The 15,767-nt window shown below is 36.6% G+C and overlaps 1 protein-coding gene across 11 annotated transcripts in view; it reads right to left on the reverse strand.

Annotated features, from left to right (window-relative positions):
- The window catches only part of ALMS1 (ALMS1 centrosome and basal body associated protein), a 106,492-nt gene that overhangs the window by 70,748 nt on the left and 19,977 nt on the right, over positions 1 to 15,767 (reverse strand). For all 11 annotated transcript variants that reach the window (XR_004231543.1, XM_031949693.1, XM_031949692.1 and 8 more), the window contains 2 exons: positions 5,339 to 5,453; positions 2,284 to 3,946 (listed from right to left, as the gene is read on the reverse strand). Coding sequence is in view for 10 of the 11 variants with exons in the window: in XM_031949693.1 (XP_031805553.1) it covers positions 2,284 to 3,946; positions 5,339 to 5,453 (1,778 nt within the window). In the remaining variant the exon portion in view is untranslated. The remainder of the gene's footprint in view (positions 1 to 2,283; positions 3,947 to 5,338; positions 5,454 to 15,767) is intronic.

Genomic DNA, 15,767 nt, shown 5'->3' on the forward strand with positions numbered 1-15,767 from the left:
CAGGAAATGGTCAATGTTTGATCGGTAAGTCCTTAAGAACTATGATTGATCATGTGTATTAATGAGAATTCCCAAGTTTTTTTTTTTTGTTTTTTTAATATATTTTATTTCGAACAGCCCAGATTCCCATCTCATTCTCCCAGCTCAACTTTCCCCCACCCATCAAAAACATAAGAAAATCCTTGTAGCTATAAAAAGCAAATCAAAACAATTTCAAACACCTCAAACTGGATCTTAAACTCACCACATCCAAAACAGAATTAATTATCTTCCTCCCTAAATACTCCATCATCTTCCTTATTTCCTCATCCCTCAACCTCCTCTCCCAGGAGTCATTCTGGCTTTGGATAGCATTTTTCGTTTTTTTTAGTTTTTGCTGAGACAACTGGGATTAAGTAACTTGCCCAGAGTCACACAGTTGGGAAGTGTTAAGTGTCTGAGGCCACATTTGAACTCAGGTCCTCCTGACTTCAGGGCTGGTGCTCTATGCACTGCGCCACCTAGCTGCCCCCTCACAGAGAATATTTCTTCCCTTTATTGCACCTTCCCTTCTAGAAGGGAACTCTAGAACATAATCAAAGTAGGAAGCTCCCTTGACTGCAATTCAATCATTCCATTTAACATCCAGGTGTTGAAAAGCTATCATGTACAAGGCACTGAGCTGCGCACCTCAAGAAGTTTATCTTCTATTTGCACAGTATATTAAAAAAAAAAAAAAGGCACAAGAACCATTTTTCATTTACCTCCACACTCCAGGACCTGTGACTTCATTGCTATAAAATCTCTAGTACAGGTCATAAGCCCCTGAATATCAACCACTACAGGGAAGTCAGAGTCATTCCAAGCTCTGAAGTCCAACTGAAGCCCAGCATCAATACAGTGAGCCTCTGGAGGGGACGGCCCCCCAGGAGTCTGAGGAGGAGAGAGCAATACTAGAACCAAGCCCCAGGCAGCCACGGTCCTTGCAGTCTGGACCTCCTGGGCAGAATGGTGGCAGCCCGATCTCTGGAGGAGCCTTGGCAAACTTGGCTAAGCTGCTTCTCAGACCACTCACATATGCCCCAAGCCCTTCTACCACTGTAGAAGTTGGGTTGTTTTTTATGACAACCCAAGGAGCCAGCTCCACCTTTCCAGGAAGCAAGATAAAATGAGGCACTGAGTTTTAATAAAGTTCAGATCTCTCAATCCTGTGATCCAACATAGATCACATCCTAAGACAGTCATTAATAAGAAAAATGAAAGATCTATATGTGCAAAACAAAATGTTCCTAGAAGCACTATCTATAAGGCATGAGTAATATAGAGGATACAACTTCTAGTGAACATTTTTTTCTCTCTAAATACCAATAAATATGAAGAATTCAACAAAATGTAGGAACACTTGAATGAACTAATTGAAAGAAAGAAAACATTTATAAGATAAGAACATAAGGGCAATTAAACATAAGCACAAGAGCAATAAATTCATGTCAAGAAAAAAGAAAAGGCATTTATCAGGGACCAAATATAACAATTCATTCAGCTTTTCTCTAGGAGTCAACAAGCATTTGTGAAGTACTTCATGTGCTGGGTTTAATCACTAGTTAAGTAACATGTCCAATCATTTATAACGTTTTTCTTATTTTATTTTCTTTGGTTCCTGATTGTATTATGGAATGCTTGTAATTGTCCATGATACTTAACATATATTTTTATTAAATGGTTAGGATACAGGCATTTTAATCCAACTCCAACACCAAGTGATACTCTGGAGAGAAGAGAGTAGCCCAGTTTAGTACAATAACTGAGAAGTGAAAGGATTATGTAGACTACATTAATCTATAGATATAGGTCTTTTCCTTTGGACAAATTGCCATATCAGGAAAAATTCCCAGGAGTAATTTGTAAACCCACAGGATTAAACAACTGAGTGTGATTTAGTTGATCACTGAGCTGTCAAGAGTCCTGTCATTATCATTATTATTTAATGTGAGTGGTAAACTTAAGACAACAGTTCCCACTTTAAAATTTTCAATTAGGGCAAATCAGTCTCTACAAACCTCAGTTTCCTCCATTTTCAAAGATAGGTTAGACACTGTCTTTTGTTTCTCTCAGCTTTATTCTGTTTATGCTACCATTAAAATCCAGTTATCCACCGAACCAGCTAAATTTATACTGCAAACATTAACCTTTGGATTTCTTTTCCAGCCTCTTGCCTCACCCCATAGAGCATAAATCTTTTTACTTAAAAGTAAATCTACCAAACTGAACCAAATTAAAGATACTTCTCTTTAGCTTATTTACCTCTCTCTCAGGTGGTGCTGGTGAAGGGCGGTCCTGGTACCGTCTGAGCTCTGTACCATCAAGCAGTGGTTCTGCAGATTCTGGGTCGTCGTCAGTGGTAGACGTGCTCTTATCAAGCTTGGTCTGAGGAAAAGCCAAAGGAGGAATGCTGGCTTTTGAGGGGCCACCTCTGAACTGGTCAGCAAAAGCAGAACAAGATTCTGGGCCTCCTAAGGGGAGCGGGCTGTTTTGGAGAGGCTCCTTCGTCTTGAGTAAGCCACTCACATTATACTTCTCATCTCTGAGCATTTCAGCAACTCTTCCACTGAATATGATGCCGTTTTCATCCAGCTGTGGACCTTGAGCACTGCTGTCATCTTCCCTAACTAAATCTGTCTGAAGCGCATGGTCCTTAAAGGTCACCCTCAACTGGGAAGCTTCACCTTGACGTGTAAAACTACGCGAAATATCGCGGCGTAACATGTTCATCAATGTAGGAGAAAAACCTTGACTCAGTGATAAAACATAAGGCAGATTGCCAACAGGCTGCTCACTAGGCCCACTGCTTCCATCCTGATTCTCTGAAGAGGGTTGGCATTTCCAAGCAGCAAGGTTTCTTGGGCTAGAGTGTGGTAATTCTTCATTTGGGGAAACAAAAGGAGGCTGAACTTTTGAAGGGGCAGAAATTACTCTCTGAGCCGCTTGTGGAGTGAAATTTTGGGCTGGAATTACCACAGGAGTTGACTGACAGAGTGGCTCAGGTACTTGTCCGGATGAAGACTTTTCAGTTTGAGAACTCAAGGGAGTTCTCAAGGGAGAAATGTGTTGCTTCCAATCTAGTAAGTTCTGAATGGCGGTGGGGTTTTTGCTCGCTGTGGGCTCTATAGAGGCCACAATCTCATGGAAGGCCAGATTTTCATTTGCATCAAGACCTTCCTTTGGGCCTGATTTTGGCACATCATCCAACTTAAATCTCACAGAATGGTGGCTGCTAGAGGGAAAAGTAACGCCAGAAGATCCTGCTCTAGGATTGTCATCGTGCCCTGAAAATTTTACATGAGGCCCTGGAGGATTCTGCACAGACTGGCCTTGTGAAGCTCCAGGGCACAAGGAATGGGATGTAAACTTGGAAGAGAGCTCTCCTTCTGAAAGTAGAGAGTCCGCCTGCCCCGACCTTTTAACTTGGCTTTCATTTGACTGCAAACAATCCAGTTTGGACTTCATCTTATACTCTTCTAAGTTCTTATACCGCTCACAAAGAGAGCTAGCTGAAGATAAAGAAAAATCGAGTCCATTTTTCTCTAGGCAAGGAGAGAGGAAAGCATGTGAAATTCTGTGGTCCAGAGAAGCCCCATCCTCTGTGGGCCCGCTCGGGTTCTGCCCAGTGGGCAGGGAAGTCGGCCACCTCCTCAGGGACACAGGAGAAGCCAGGGTCTGGACACTGTCTGAGCCATACGAGGTGAGCAGCTTGCTGCCCGTCTCAGGGGAAGCAGCAGACTGGCTCTTCCCCTGCTGCTGAGGGAAATGCACACCCCGACTGCGGGCAACGATGCCCGCCATCTCCTGAGGCGACACCCTGCGGGGGCCCACGTCAGAAGACCTTTCAGAGGGCGGACACAAGGCTTCCATGACTTGCGCCTGTCTGGAGTCAGATTCTGAAACTTCAGATAGATCCGGAATCCCCCTAATAATGTATTATGGAAAATAAAAAAAGGTAAGTGATAAACATTCCCTTTTCCAATATGAACATTTCACAGGATCAGCGATAAAGACGCAGAAGGGAAAGGGTTCAGGGACCTAGGGAGCACACCCCCTCCTGCCCAGGCCAGGCCTCAGGGACCAACAGCCATCAGGGCACCCAAGAGCTGCCCTCTTCTCCACTCTTATGCCATCTCAAAAATAAGGAGCTCTGTTATAAATACGCTCCAAAGGATACAATGCTTCCCTTCACTTCAAGCTTCAGAATGCTGATTGATTAAAAGAAACCCATCATTTGTAAATAGTGACTGCTCCTCTACAAATTATTTTTTCTTTCAGGCCTCCTCTAAAACAAGGAAGTCAGGATGCTTAGTTTCATTTTTCTAAACTCTCTATTAAAGAAAAATCCAAAATGAATCTTCAAATTACAATACCTAAAATTTCTATCATTACAAGAGTATATAATGATTTGTTGTTTTCACAAAACAGAGAATCTCAAGTTGGAAAAAAACCAGAGATTGTTTAATCCATTCTTTATTTCTTTCCAAAATAATCATCCTATTTTTTAAAATTCTCAAGATTCCTCCATAAAAGAAACATTAATTCATCTACTATCTTACAAGAACATGAAATAGACTTTACTGAAATATAACAATATACACCCAGATTCATTTTTTTCTAAAAACAGGTGTTGCACTCAAAAAAAAAAAAAAAAAAATATGCAATGAACTTGTGTAAGTCAAAGCCCAGGAGGCAGCAACCTAAAGCTATCTAAACCCTACAATGTATATAGAACCCTCTCCATGATTAATTTTTGTTGTTGTTGTTAAGAGCTTCTCAAGGTTCTTGAGAGGGAGGAATTTCAAAATGTGGACGGCATTGAGGAGTAATAGTACCCCCCCAAGGGGATGAAGAAACAAACAAATGATATCTGCTTCACAGCAACTTCTTAGCAGGCCCACATTCACTGGGGATAGATAACCTGACTTTAAATAATGTTCACCTCCTAATTTAGATGGACACTTCATAGCAGGTGCAAAGAGGGAGATGACTCTACTTGTCTCCTCAAAAGACACATTGAATGAAGCTTGAAGGGAAGAGTTTTATAGGGAAAAAAATCAACATGTGCTCCAAAGAAAAGTCTGAAAACCTAAAAAGAAACAATTTTTTTTCTTATTAAATCTAAAGTTGAGACTTATTTCTTCTCATATTTTAAACTGGTTATTTTCTAAGGATAGATGACAACTGAGTAAATGTTGAGATGTTTTCTTAGGACCAATTTATTAATATTGGTTTAAAACAATCTATATTAAAGAAAATTCACAGCTCACAAGAGCAAAGAAAAATAGGAGAAGAGCTTGAAGAAAAGCCATCCCACCTCAGAGGTATGAACTCCAACTCACTCTGCTGAAACAGAGTCTCGTTCCAAACCCTGGGGGTCAGAGATGATTCCAACAATGGGATACGGGAGGAGGTAATTCTGTCCTCAGTGGCTGAAAAGTTGGATAAAACAAGAATATTAACATATGTTACAGATGATTATTGGTTAATTAAACAGTTCTTTATAAATCTCAGGACCCTGCCAGATAACATGTTTTCAAGGCAAGGAAAGTCAATGATGTTTTAAAATCATGATCCACAAATCCAGCTGTTTCAATCCAAAAAGGGCTTAAGTTGAAAACAGAAAAAGAAACTACAAAAACGTATATATTTTTTAACTAGCAATTTTTGAAACCAAAAAGAAAAAGGCCAGTAACAATGTGTTTGACTATAAGCAGAATTAGTATATTACAATAAATAACACAATAATATGAACATAAAACACACATGCACACACACACACAGTCAATTCCCAATGGTCAGGGAAGTTCTCCACATGCTCCTGTTTGAGGATGACATCATGCTGGCTACAGTAAATCCCAGAACACTATAGAGCCTCCTGATAAGATCCAGAATCAAAGAAATGAGTTTTTCTCAATTATATGCATAGAAAAAACAAAGTGAATAAAGAATGGTTTCGGTCTAAATTCTGATGCCTATGATACACATGATAGATAGCACTGAGAACCTGTGTGTGTGTGTGTGTGTGTGTGTGTGTGTATGTGTATTTTGGACAGAGTGCAAATAACAAGGGCCAAAATTAAACAAGAGAAAAGCATGAGCTGAACAGTCTTTGAAATACTGTAAAGCTCTTTTAAAGGTTCCCACCACTTTAAAACCATTACTCTCTTGACAATATGAATGTCAGTCCAGGATCACTAAAAATGGAGTGATAATGTGCTTATAGACACACACACTCACACACAAATTACATACACATACATACATATACACACGTATGTATGTGTGTGTATGTATGTGTAATATATATATATATATATATATATATATATATATATATATATATATATATATAACAGGCTAAGAGAAGCCTAGAAGGAATAACTCAGGTACAGGAATGTTCAGGAGACATGAGCCTAGCTATTTTAAATTATTATTACAAATGAAAATGAGCTCTGGGGGAAAAATGGAATAGCTTTTCCATATTCTTTCATATAATCATCTCAGTTGGAAACATGAAATTGTTCTATTTACAGCATTCACAAAATACACATGTAAAGAATAAAGCTCAAGAGCTTTTTCTTCCAGAAAGGACAGGGTCTACAGGGGAGGAAGCTAGATGGGCATCTACCCCAGGAGCTAATCTCCCTTCTGTGGCCTTCACTGATCTATTTCTCTATTTTTTAACCATCACCCCATGGTTCTGTTGACTGTTGCATTACCAAATAGGGTCTGTTAAGGCTATTCCTCCTTCCTCTTTCATCTCCCTTAATATTCTGTATTCTTTGTTTTCAAAATGAATTATTATCAACTTATAGTTTTATAAAGTATTCTTTTGATGCTGTGACTGGCATAGCATAAAAATTATAGTTTAATTTTGGTAATATTGTCATTTTTATTATATTGGCAAATCAAAAGCCAGGACTGAATGCTACTACAGTTGTAGGTTGTACACTTTCTGAATGAATCCATGCAAGTCCATTGTATTATATGGTAGATATCTGAGGCACTGCGTAGTTATTTGGAATGGAATTTTTCTTTCAATTACTGCTCCCTTGGATTTTGTTATATAGAAATACTGATTTTTGAGGGTTTACTTGAAGCTTTGAACTTTGGTCTCAGTATCTCTGCTGGTTCCCTAAGACTGTCTAAGGAATTTAACAAAATAAGACTTCTATCTCCTCCTTACTCACCTTTAGGCCTTTAATTTCTTTTGGTTTGAAGAAATGTTTTATGAACAAAGATTCCTCTATGCCTCTATTATTGAGGGTTTTTAGTGTAAGGGAGGCTTTATACTTTGCCAAAGAATTTTTCTGCATTTTCTAGGATTAATCATGGAGAGTTGCTTGTTTTTGTTTTTAACATGATTGTGTTGGTTGTTTTCCTAATGAGATTTCTTGAATCAACATCCCTGAGATTTCTTGCATAATTTGGAGTAGTCTATTTGACGGAATTTTATTTAAAATTTTTGGCTGAATATCACTAATGATACTGATCTAGAGTTCTCTTTGTTTTCTTTATCCTTTATTGATTTGGATATTATTAAGGTTAGTTTTTATTCATTAAAGGAATCTGGCAGGACGTATTCTTAATCAATTGGTACAGTAATTATTATTTTAACATTTTCATTATTATGATATATGCTAAAAAATAAAAACATCTCCATCAGGACCAGAAGCCCTTCTTCCCCATGGCAGTTCCTCTATAGCTAGTTTTTTATTTCCTTTTCTGAAATTTGATTAAGATCTTTGTTTTATCTGTTAGTTTGAGTATTTTATACTTCTGAAGGTATTTCTTGTATGTTCTGTTTTGTCAACATATAACTATGCATAGTAAGTATTGCTAATTATATTTGTTTTCCTTGGTTTTATTGTCATTTCACCTTATTTCTCTCCCTTTCTATTGTCTGAATTTTCTTACATCCCTGACAGTTTTCACAGTATTCTTTGCTTCCCCCTGTGCCAAGAACTCTCCTTCCTGGGCCCATGCTTCCCCACTCTTGCAGGTCTAAGTTGTTCCCTATTGCTCTGATTCGCCTTCTCCTAAGGCAGGAATGCTGTTTGTGAAAGCCTAATTCTGGGCTGGTGTTGCTAAGCTGAAAAGCCCTGCAGATTATATCCATTATAAGGTTCCCCATTTCACAACTGTCTACTATCTTTGGGTCTCTATGAGACTTCCCATCACTGACTCAAGACATCCCCATTTTCCCACCCTTTCGATCCCTCCCTTTTGTCACTTCATCCACTCTCTTGGCCCTTTTCTTCCTAAGACACTAGAGAAGTTTCCTTTCTTAGCTTAGGGAGCATCACAATATCTCCTCTTTCTCCTTCCTTCCCTTTCCCCCTTGATCTGTCATTATGCTGCACTTTAGTCCCACAAAACACCTGTATATCCCAGGATATCATGAGGTTAGTTAGTCCATAGCATCTCAGGCATGTTCTTCAGTTCTTCCATTAAGAGTCCATATTCATTCTTGTTTCTTTCTGAAGTTTAGAAAGAAATCATCCACTAGTTCCTTTCTTTTCTTTTTGCTCTCTTTGTACAGGATTTTTTTTTCCCTTTTGAGAGGAAACTATTTTATATTTATTTTTGCGCCTTCCTTGGTTGCCATATTTATTTTTCCTGTATTTCTGTTGTCTCAGGTATCTGAAAAGCAAATAAATTGCTCACATCTGGTATTCTTCATGTAATATTTCATATAAATTTTCTTCACTGAATGTCTTTCTTTTTTCACTGATCTTTGGGTTCAGATTCGCAGAACATAGCACCTTGGGTTGACTCTTAAACTCCTTTGGTATTTGGAAAAATTATTTCATTTTTTCTGTGGTCTCTAGTGGGTGCTGAATGATCTTTTGCTATTTAAATTTGCTTTCCTTTATTCTGGAAGAACTCCCCCCCACACACACACTCACTTGAAGAATTTCTTTATCACTGGAATGGTTTAATTCAAGAGAAGTTCAAGATTTCTCCTGGAGGTGATCTGTGAATTCTCTTGATTAACACTTTGTTTTTAGCATTCAGAAGTTCTGAATAATTTAATTGTATTATTTATTAGGTGACGATTTGTTTTAACTGTACTTTTCATTTGTGAGGCCTACAATCCTACATTGTCTCTACATAGCCTGTCATCAAAATGTTTTACTTGTATAGAAATATTTTCTTATTCTGACTCCTTCCCCTCTGATGGTAGTTTCCCCAAGGAATGGACCAAGTTGCCTCAGCCTTCTCTTATACTGGGAAAACTACTTTTCACTGACCTCAGCGAGGTCTTCGAGTCATTTATTGAGGGGTCAGGAAGAAGACAAGAGAACTAGCCTCAACTGGATGCCAAATCCATTTACTTCAGGCCTGGTGAAGCCACAGACACAACAATATACGCTCTAATTCCTTCTATTCCTCAGTTTTCTGGCTAAGCATTGTTAGGAATTAGCCATCTCTGTTATTAATTATTACATCATTAAGTTTCTTAGAATTTTAGCTCATGGAGACCATTATAACTGCTTTATCTCTTGTCTATGAGATTCCCATTTTGGATATGTCTGAGAAGTCATGAGGATCTGGAAAAAGATACAGACCTCTGCCATAATGGTTAGTTTCTTTTTTGAATAGCTCACGTATTTCATCCTTTGTAGGAGATGTACCTATAAAAGAAGTTGCCACGATTTTGTTAAAGGCTTTTTGAAACACATCTCCTGAGTCTTGCAATATGAGATGATCAAATTTTCCCTTATAACTTTTTCCTGTTGCCTTAGAGAATATGACAAAAATAACTTTTCAGGTTCTTTTGTTTACCCTTCAAAGAGACCTTATGAGTCATTCTTCTATTTCACTGCAATTTTCTTGTTTTGGTTTTAACAAAACAGTCATGAGTGATAAAACTCATTTCATTTAGGTATAACTACTTGTGGGTTCTGGTACAAGAATCACATTTACAGAACTAAAGATGAATTTAATTTCTTCATAGATAATACTTTTTAAAAAATTTTATCAATCTTTTTTTTACATCACTTTTCTTTTCAACATATCCATTCCCTTTCCTCCACACAGAGTCATTTTTCCATTATATTTAAGAATAAAAATAAAGAGGAAAAATAAATAGTTCAGCAAAACAAATACCTAAAAACTGAAAAGGCAGGAAGGAGCTAGGTTATGACAGGTTTTATAAGCCAAAGAGAGACTTTCAAATAGAAAGATTGTGGAAGGAACAAGGAGCCACTGGAGTTTATAAAACAGGAAGGCGACATGGTCAGATGCTGCATCTTAGCAAGATCAGCTTCACAGCAGAATGGAGAACAGACTGGAGGGGTGCTAGAGTGGGGCATGCAGACTTCAACTGCCCACCCCCCCCACCCCCCGGTCTCCAGTAGGCTACTGTAGTCATCCAGACTTGAGGTGATAAGGGCCTGCACTAGAGTTGGGAAATGTTGGACTAGAGAAGGGGACATAATCAAGAGAAGTTACAAAGGAGAGTTCAACAGGTCTTAAAGCTGGGGAGTCTAAGGGGTGGGAGAGAGATGAAGGGAGAAGGGAGTGAAAAGTGAGGATGACTCCTAAATCTCAAGCCTATGAGACTGGGAGGATAAGGATGATTTCATCAATAACATGGAAGATAAAATGACAGTCAAAAAAATTAAGAGAGATTTTTTTCAATATTAAAGGAGACAGGATCCAAAAGAGGTGTGATAACAGTTCCCAAGTGCACATTCTCCCCAGAACACATGAAGAAGACTGTCTTCAGTCCTGGGTGTCACATTTTGGGAAGGACCCTGAGAGCCTGTGACACCCTCAGAGCTCACAGACCACATCAAGAACTGCTCTTCTCCAAGTGGTCCTCACAAGTTTAATACTGGGAAAGGGGGTAAGGGGGAAAGAAGGGAGAAAAGCATAAATAGGGGTTAACAAGATGGCAAGTAATAAAGAATTGGTAATTTTAACCATAAATGTGAACGGGATAAACTCCCCCATAAAGAGGAAGCGGTTAGCAGAATGGATTAAAAGCCAGAATCCTACAATATACTGTTTACAGGAAACACACCTGAAGCAGGGAGATACATGCAAAATAAAGGTAAAAGGTTGGAGCAAAATCTACTATGCTTCAGGTGAAGTCAAAAAAGCAGGGGTAGCCATCCTGATCTCAGATCAAGCCAAAACAAAAATTGATCTAATTAAAAGAGATAAGGAAGGGCATTTATCTTGCTAAAGGGTAACATAGATAATGAGGCAATATCAATATTAAACATATATGCACCAAGTGGTGTAGCATCTAAATTCTTAAAGGAGAAATTAAGAGAGCTGCAAGAAGAAATAGACAGCAAAACTATAATAGTGGGAGATCTCAACCTTGCACTCTCAGAATTAGATAAATCAAATTACAAAATAAATAAGAAAGAAGTCAAAGAGGTAAATAGAACACTAGAAAAGTTAGATATGATAGATCTCTGGAGAAAACGAAATGGAGACAGAAAGGAGTACACTTTCTTTTCAGCATTTCATGGAACCTATACAAAAATAGACCATATATTAGGACATAAAAACCTCAAGCTCAAATGCAGTAAGGCAGAAATAGTAAATGCATCCTTTTCAGACCATGATGCAATAAAAATTACACTCAACAAAAAGCCAGGGGAAAGTAGAATAAAAAATAATTGGAAACTAAATAATCTCATACTAAAGAATAATTGGGTGAAATAGCAAATCATAGACATTAATTAGTAACTTCACCCAAGAAAATGACAATAATGAGACATCATACCAAAATGTGTGGGATGCAGCCAAAGTGGTAATAAGGGGAAATTTCATATCTCTAGAGGCCTACTTGCATAAAATAGAGAAAGAGAAGGTCAACGAATTGGGCTTGCAACTAAAAATGCTAGAAAAGGAACAAATTAAAAACCCCCAGTCAAACAACTAAACTTGAAATTCTAAAAATAAAAGGAGAGATCAATAAAATTGAAAATAAAAAAACTATTGAATTAATTAATAAAACTAAGAGTTGGTTCTATGAAAAAAAACAACAAAATAGGCAAACCCTTAGTAAATCTGATTAAAAAAAGGAAAGAGGAAAATCAAATTGTTAGTCTTAAAAATGAAAAGGGAGAACTCGCCACTAACAAAGAGGAAATTAGAGCAACAATTAGAGAATTACTTTGCCCAACTTTATGGCAATAAATTCGACAACTTAAATGAAATGGAAGAATACCTTCAAAAATATAGCTTGCCCAAACTAACAAAGGAAGAAGTAAATATCCTAAACAGTCCCATCTTAGAAAAAGAAATAGAACAAGCTATTAACCAACTCCCTAAGAAAAAAATCCCCAGGACCAGATGGATTTACATGTGAATTCTACCAAACATTTAAAGAACAATTAACTCCAATGCTATATAAACTATTTGAAAAAATAGGGATTGAAGAAGTCCTACCAAACTCCTTTTATGACACAGACATGGTACTGATACCTAAACCAGGTAGGCTGTAAACAGAAAAAGAAAATTATAGACCAATCTCCCTAATGAATGTTGATGATAAAATCTGAAATAAAATATTAGCAAAAAGATTACAGAAAATCATCCCCAGGATAATACACTATGACCAAGTAGGATTTATACCAGGAATGCATGGCTGGTTCAATATTAGGAAAACTATTAGCATAATTGACTATATCAATAACCAAACTAACAAAAAACATATGATCATCTCAATAGATGCAGAAAAAGCATTTGATAAAATCCAATATCCATTCCTAATAAAAACACTTGAGAATATAGGAATAAATGGACTTTTTCTTAAAATAGTCAGGAGCATATATTTAAAACCATCAGTAAGCATCATATGCAATGAGGAAAAACTGGAACCTTTCCCAGTAAGATCTAGAGTGAAGCAAGGTTGTCCACTATCACCATTATTATTCAATATTGTATTAGAAACACTAGCCTCGGCAATAAGAGTCGAGAAAGAGATGAAAGGAATCAGAATAGGCAGTGAGGAAACCAAACTATCACTCTTTGCAGATGATATGATGGTATACTTAGATAACCCCAGAGATTCTACTAAAAAGCTATTAGAAATAATTCATAACTTTAGCAAAGTTGCAGGTTATAAAATAAATCCCCATAAATCCTCAGCATTTTTATACATTACCAACAAAATCCAACAGCAAGAGATACAAAGAGAAATTCCATTCAAAATAACTGTCGACAGCATAAAATATTTGGGAATCTAAGAACTGCTCTTCTCTTACCAAGTCTCTGCCTCCTTTGCCCTACCCACAAACTGCTAGGTCCTATAAACAGGAGCATCAAGTACATTACAAAGTCAGCAGTCCTCCCTAAGTGATCCCCTAGTTTACTTCCCACAGAAGCTATTCCAAACTTTCACTGAGGGAAAAGCATAAAGGAAAAAAAAAACAAAATTACTAGCTTTTGGAGATAATAGTGTATTTTGAAAATTGGGAATCAATTAAAAATAAATTGAATTTCAACAATAAATTTAGCAAAATTACAGGATATAAGATAAATTCACAAAAACCACAGGCATTTTTGTTTATTTCCTGCTCCCCCCCCCCAAAAAAAAATCTCAGCAGGAAGAGAAAAAGTCTATATAAAATAACAAAAGAACATTATCTATAACTTAGGAGCCTACCTAAACCATACACAAAGAATTATTAAATTCATCTTTTTTGACCACAATGTAAAAATTATATTCAGTTGGATATAGTCTTGCTTGCCTTATTTTCTCCTCATTTTTTTTCTTTATGATCTGATTTTCCTCGTGCAGCATAATAAATGTGTAAATATGTATAGAATTGCACATGTTTAACATGTATTGGATTACTTGTTGTCTAGGGGATGGTGGGGGAAAGAAGGGAGAAAATTTTGCAACACAAGGTTCTGCAAAGATGAATATTAAAAACTACCTTTGCATTTATTTTGAAAAATAAAAAGCTGGGGCAGCTAGATGGTGCAATTGATAGAGCATCAGCCCTGAAGTCAGGAAGACCTGAATTCAAATTTGACCTTAGACACTTAACACTTACTAGCTGTATGACCGTAGGCAAGTCACTTAACCCCAACTGCCTCAGCAAAAAAAAAAGAAAAAAAAAAGGAATTTTTTTAAAATCACATTAAGTAAAGGACCTTTGAAGCATAGATTGTACTGAACTGCAAACTAAATAACCTAATCCAAAGAATGAATTAAAAAACAAATCATAGAAACAATCAGTAATTTCACTATAGAAAACAATAACGATACAACATGCCAAAATTGTGAGATTCAGCTAAAGCAGTACATAAGGGAAATTTTCTATCTCTAAATAAAGGAAAGAACAGGTTGACAAACTGGGCATGAACTAAAAAACAACAAAACCCTAGAAAAACAAAGTAAAAACTCTCACCTGAACAACAAAATAGAAGTCTAAAAAAATAAATAAATAAATAAAAAAGGACAGATCAACAAAACTGAAAATTTAGGGAAAAAAAATAACTAATAAAACTAGGAGCTATGTTTAAAAAAAAAACAATAAAATAGATAAGTTACAAGCTAATCTGACTTTTAAAAAACGAAAATCAAAAATGAGATCAATTCAAAACCAATAAAAAGGAAATAAAAGAAATCATTATAAATTATTTTGCCCAATTATATGTCAATAAATATGAAAATCTAAATGAAATATGTGAATATTTACAAAAAATATAAATTACCTAAGTTAATAGAACAAGGATACTAAAATAATTCTATCTGAGAAAAAGAAATTGAATTAAGTTTTAAACAAGTTCCATGAGGGGGGAAAAATTGATCTACGTGGACTTAACAAGTGAATTTTACCAAGTACTTAAAAAAGAACAGACCCTAGATCCCTTTGTCAGCTAAATTTCTTGAGAAGCTGTCTACAGACATTTTCTTATGAATCTTCTGCCAAACTGGCTTCTAACCTTATCATTCACCTATAACTGCCCTCTACAAAATCACCAGTGCATTCTTAATTGCCAAATCTCCTAGTCTTTTCTCCATCTTGATGTTCGTGGACCTTTCTACAGTTTCTGACATTGCTGATTATATTCTCTCCTCTATAAGTTTTAATGAGGCACTTCTCTTCAGTTTTTTTTTTCCCAATATGTCTAAATGCTTCTTCTCAATCTGCTGATTCTTCAACCACATCATTCCCACTATCTGTGGATATCCCACAAGGTTCTTTCTGTCATAAGCCCCCTTCTCTATTTGCTTTCTTTCTCACTTGGTGATCTTATCATTTCCCAGAGCTATACTGATTGATTCCCAAATTTATTTATGCAGCCCTGATCTCTCCAATCAAACATTTCCAACTGCTTTTCAATCATCATAAACTGGATGTCCAGGAAGCACTTTAAAATCACCCTATACTAAGAACACAGACTCACTGTCATGAATAGAAGCCCTGTTTAACATTTATCAGCCTGTCTTTTAGTTATCCTGAGTCAATCCAGCTTAAATGAGTGACCTTTTTTCTTTAGAACAACAAAAAATCAGGTGCCTCTTAATATTCTAAAGTTTAAACTCTATCTTTAGAAATGACATGATTTGTGTCTTTCTTTCTGAATTCTGGCTTTAAATTTGCTTTTGAATTTATTCTTGTTCTCTTTTTAGCAGACAAGTATTCAAAAAATTAAGTTCTATAACAATATAAAATGTAATTTACAAATAAAAGGCCCCATCAAAGCCTCAAAAATAGAATGTATTTCTGACTAAAATTATTCAAAGAGAATATGATATT

The sequence above is a fragment of the Sarcophilus harrisii genome, chromosome 2, assembly GCF_902635505.1.
Source record: "Sarcophilus harrisii chromosome 2, mSarHar1.11, whole genome shotgun sequence".
NCBI lineage: Eukaryota > Metazoa > Chordata > Mammalia > Dasyuromorphia > Dasyuridae > Sarcophilus > Sarcophilus harrisii.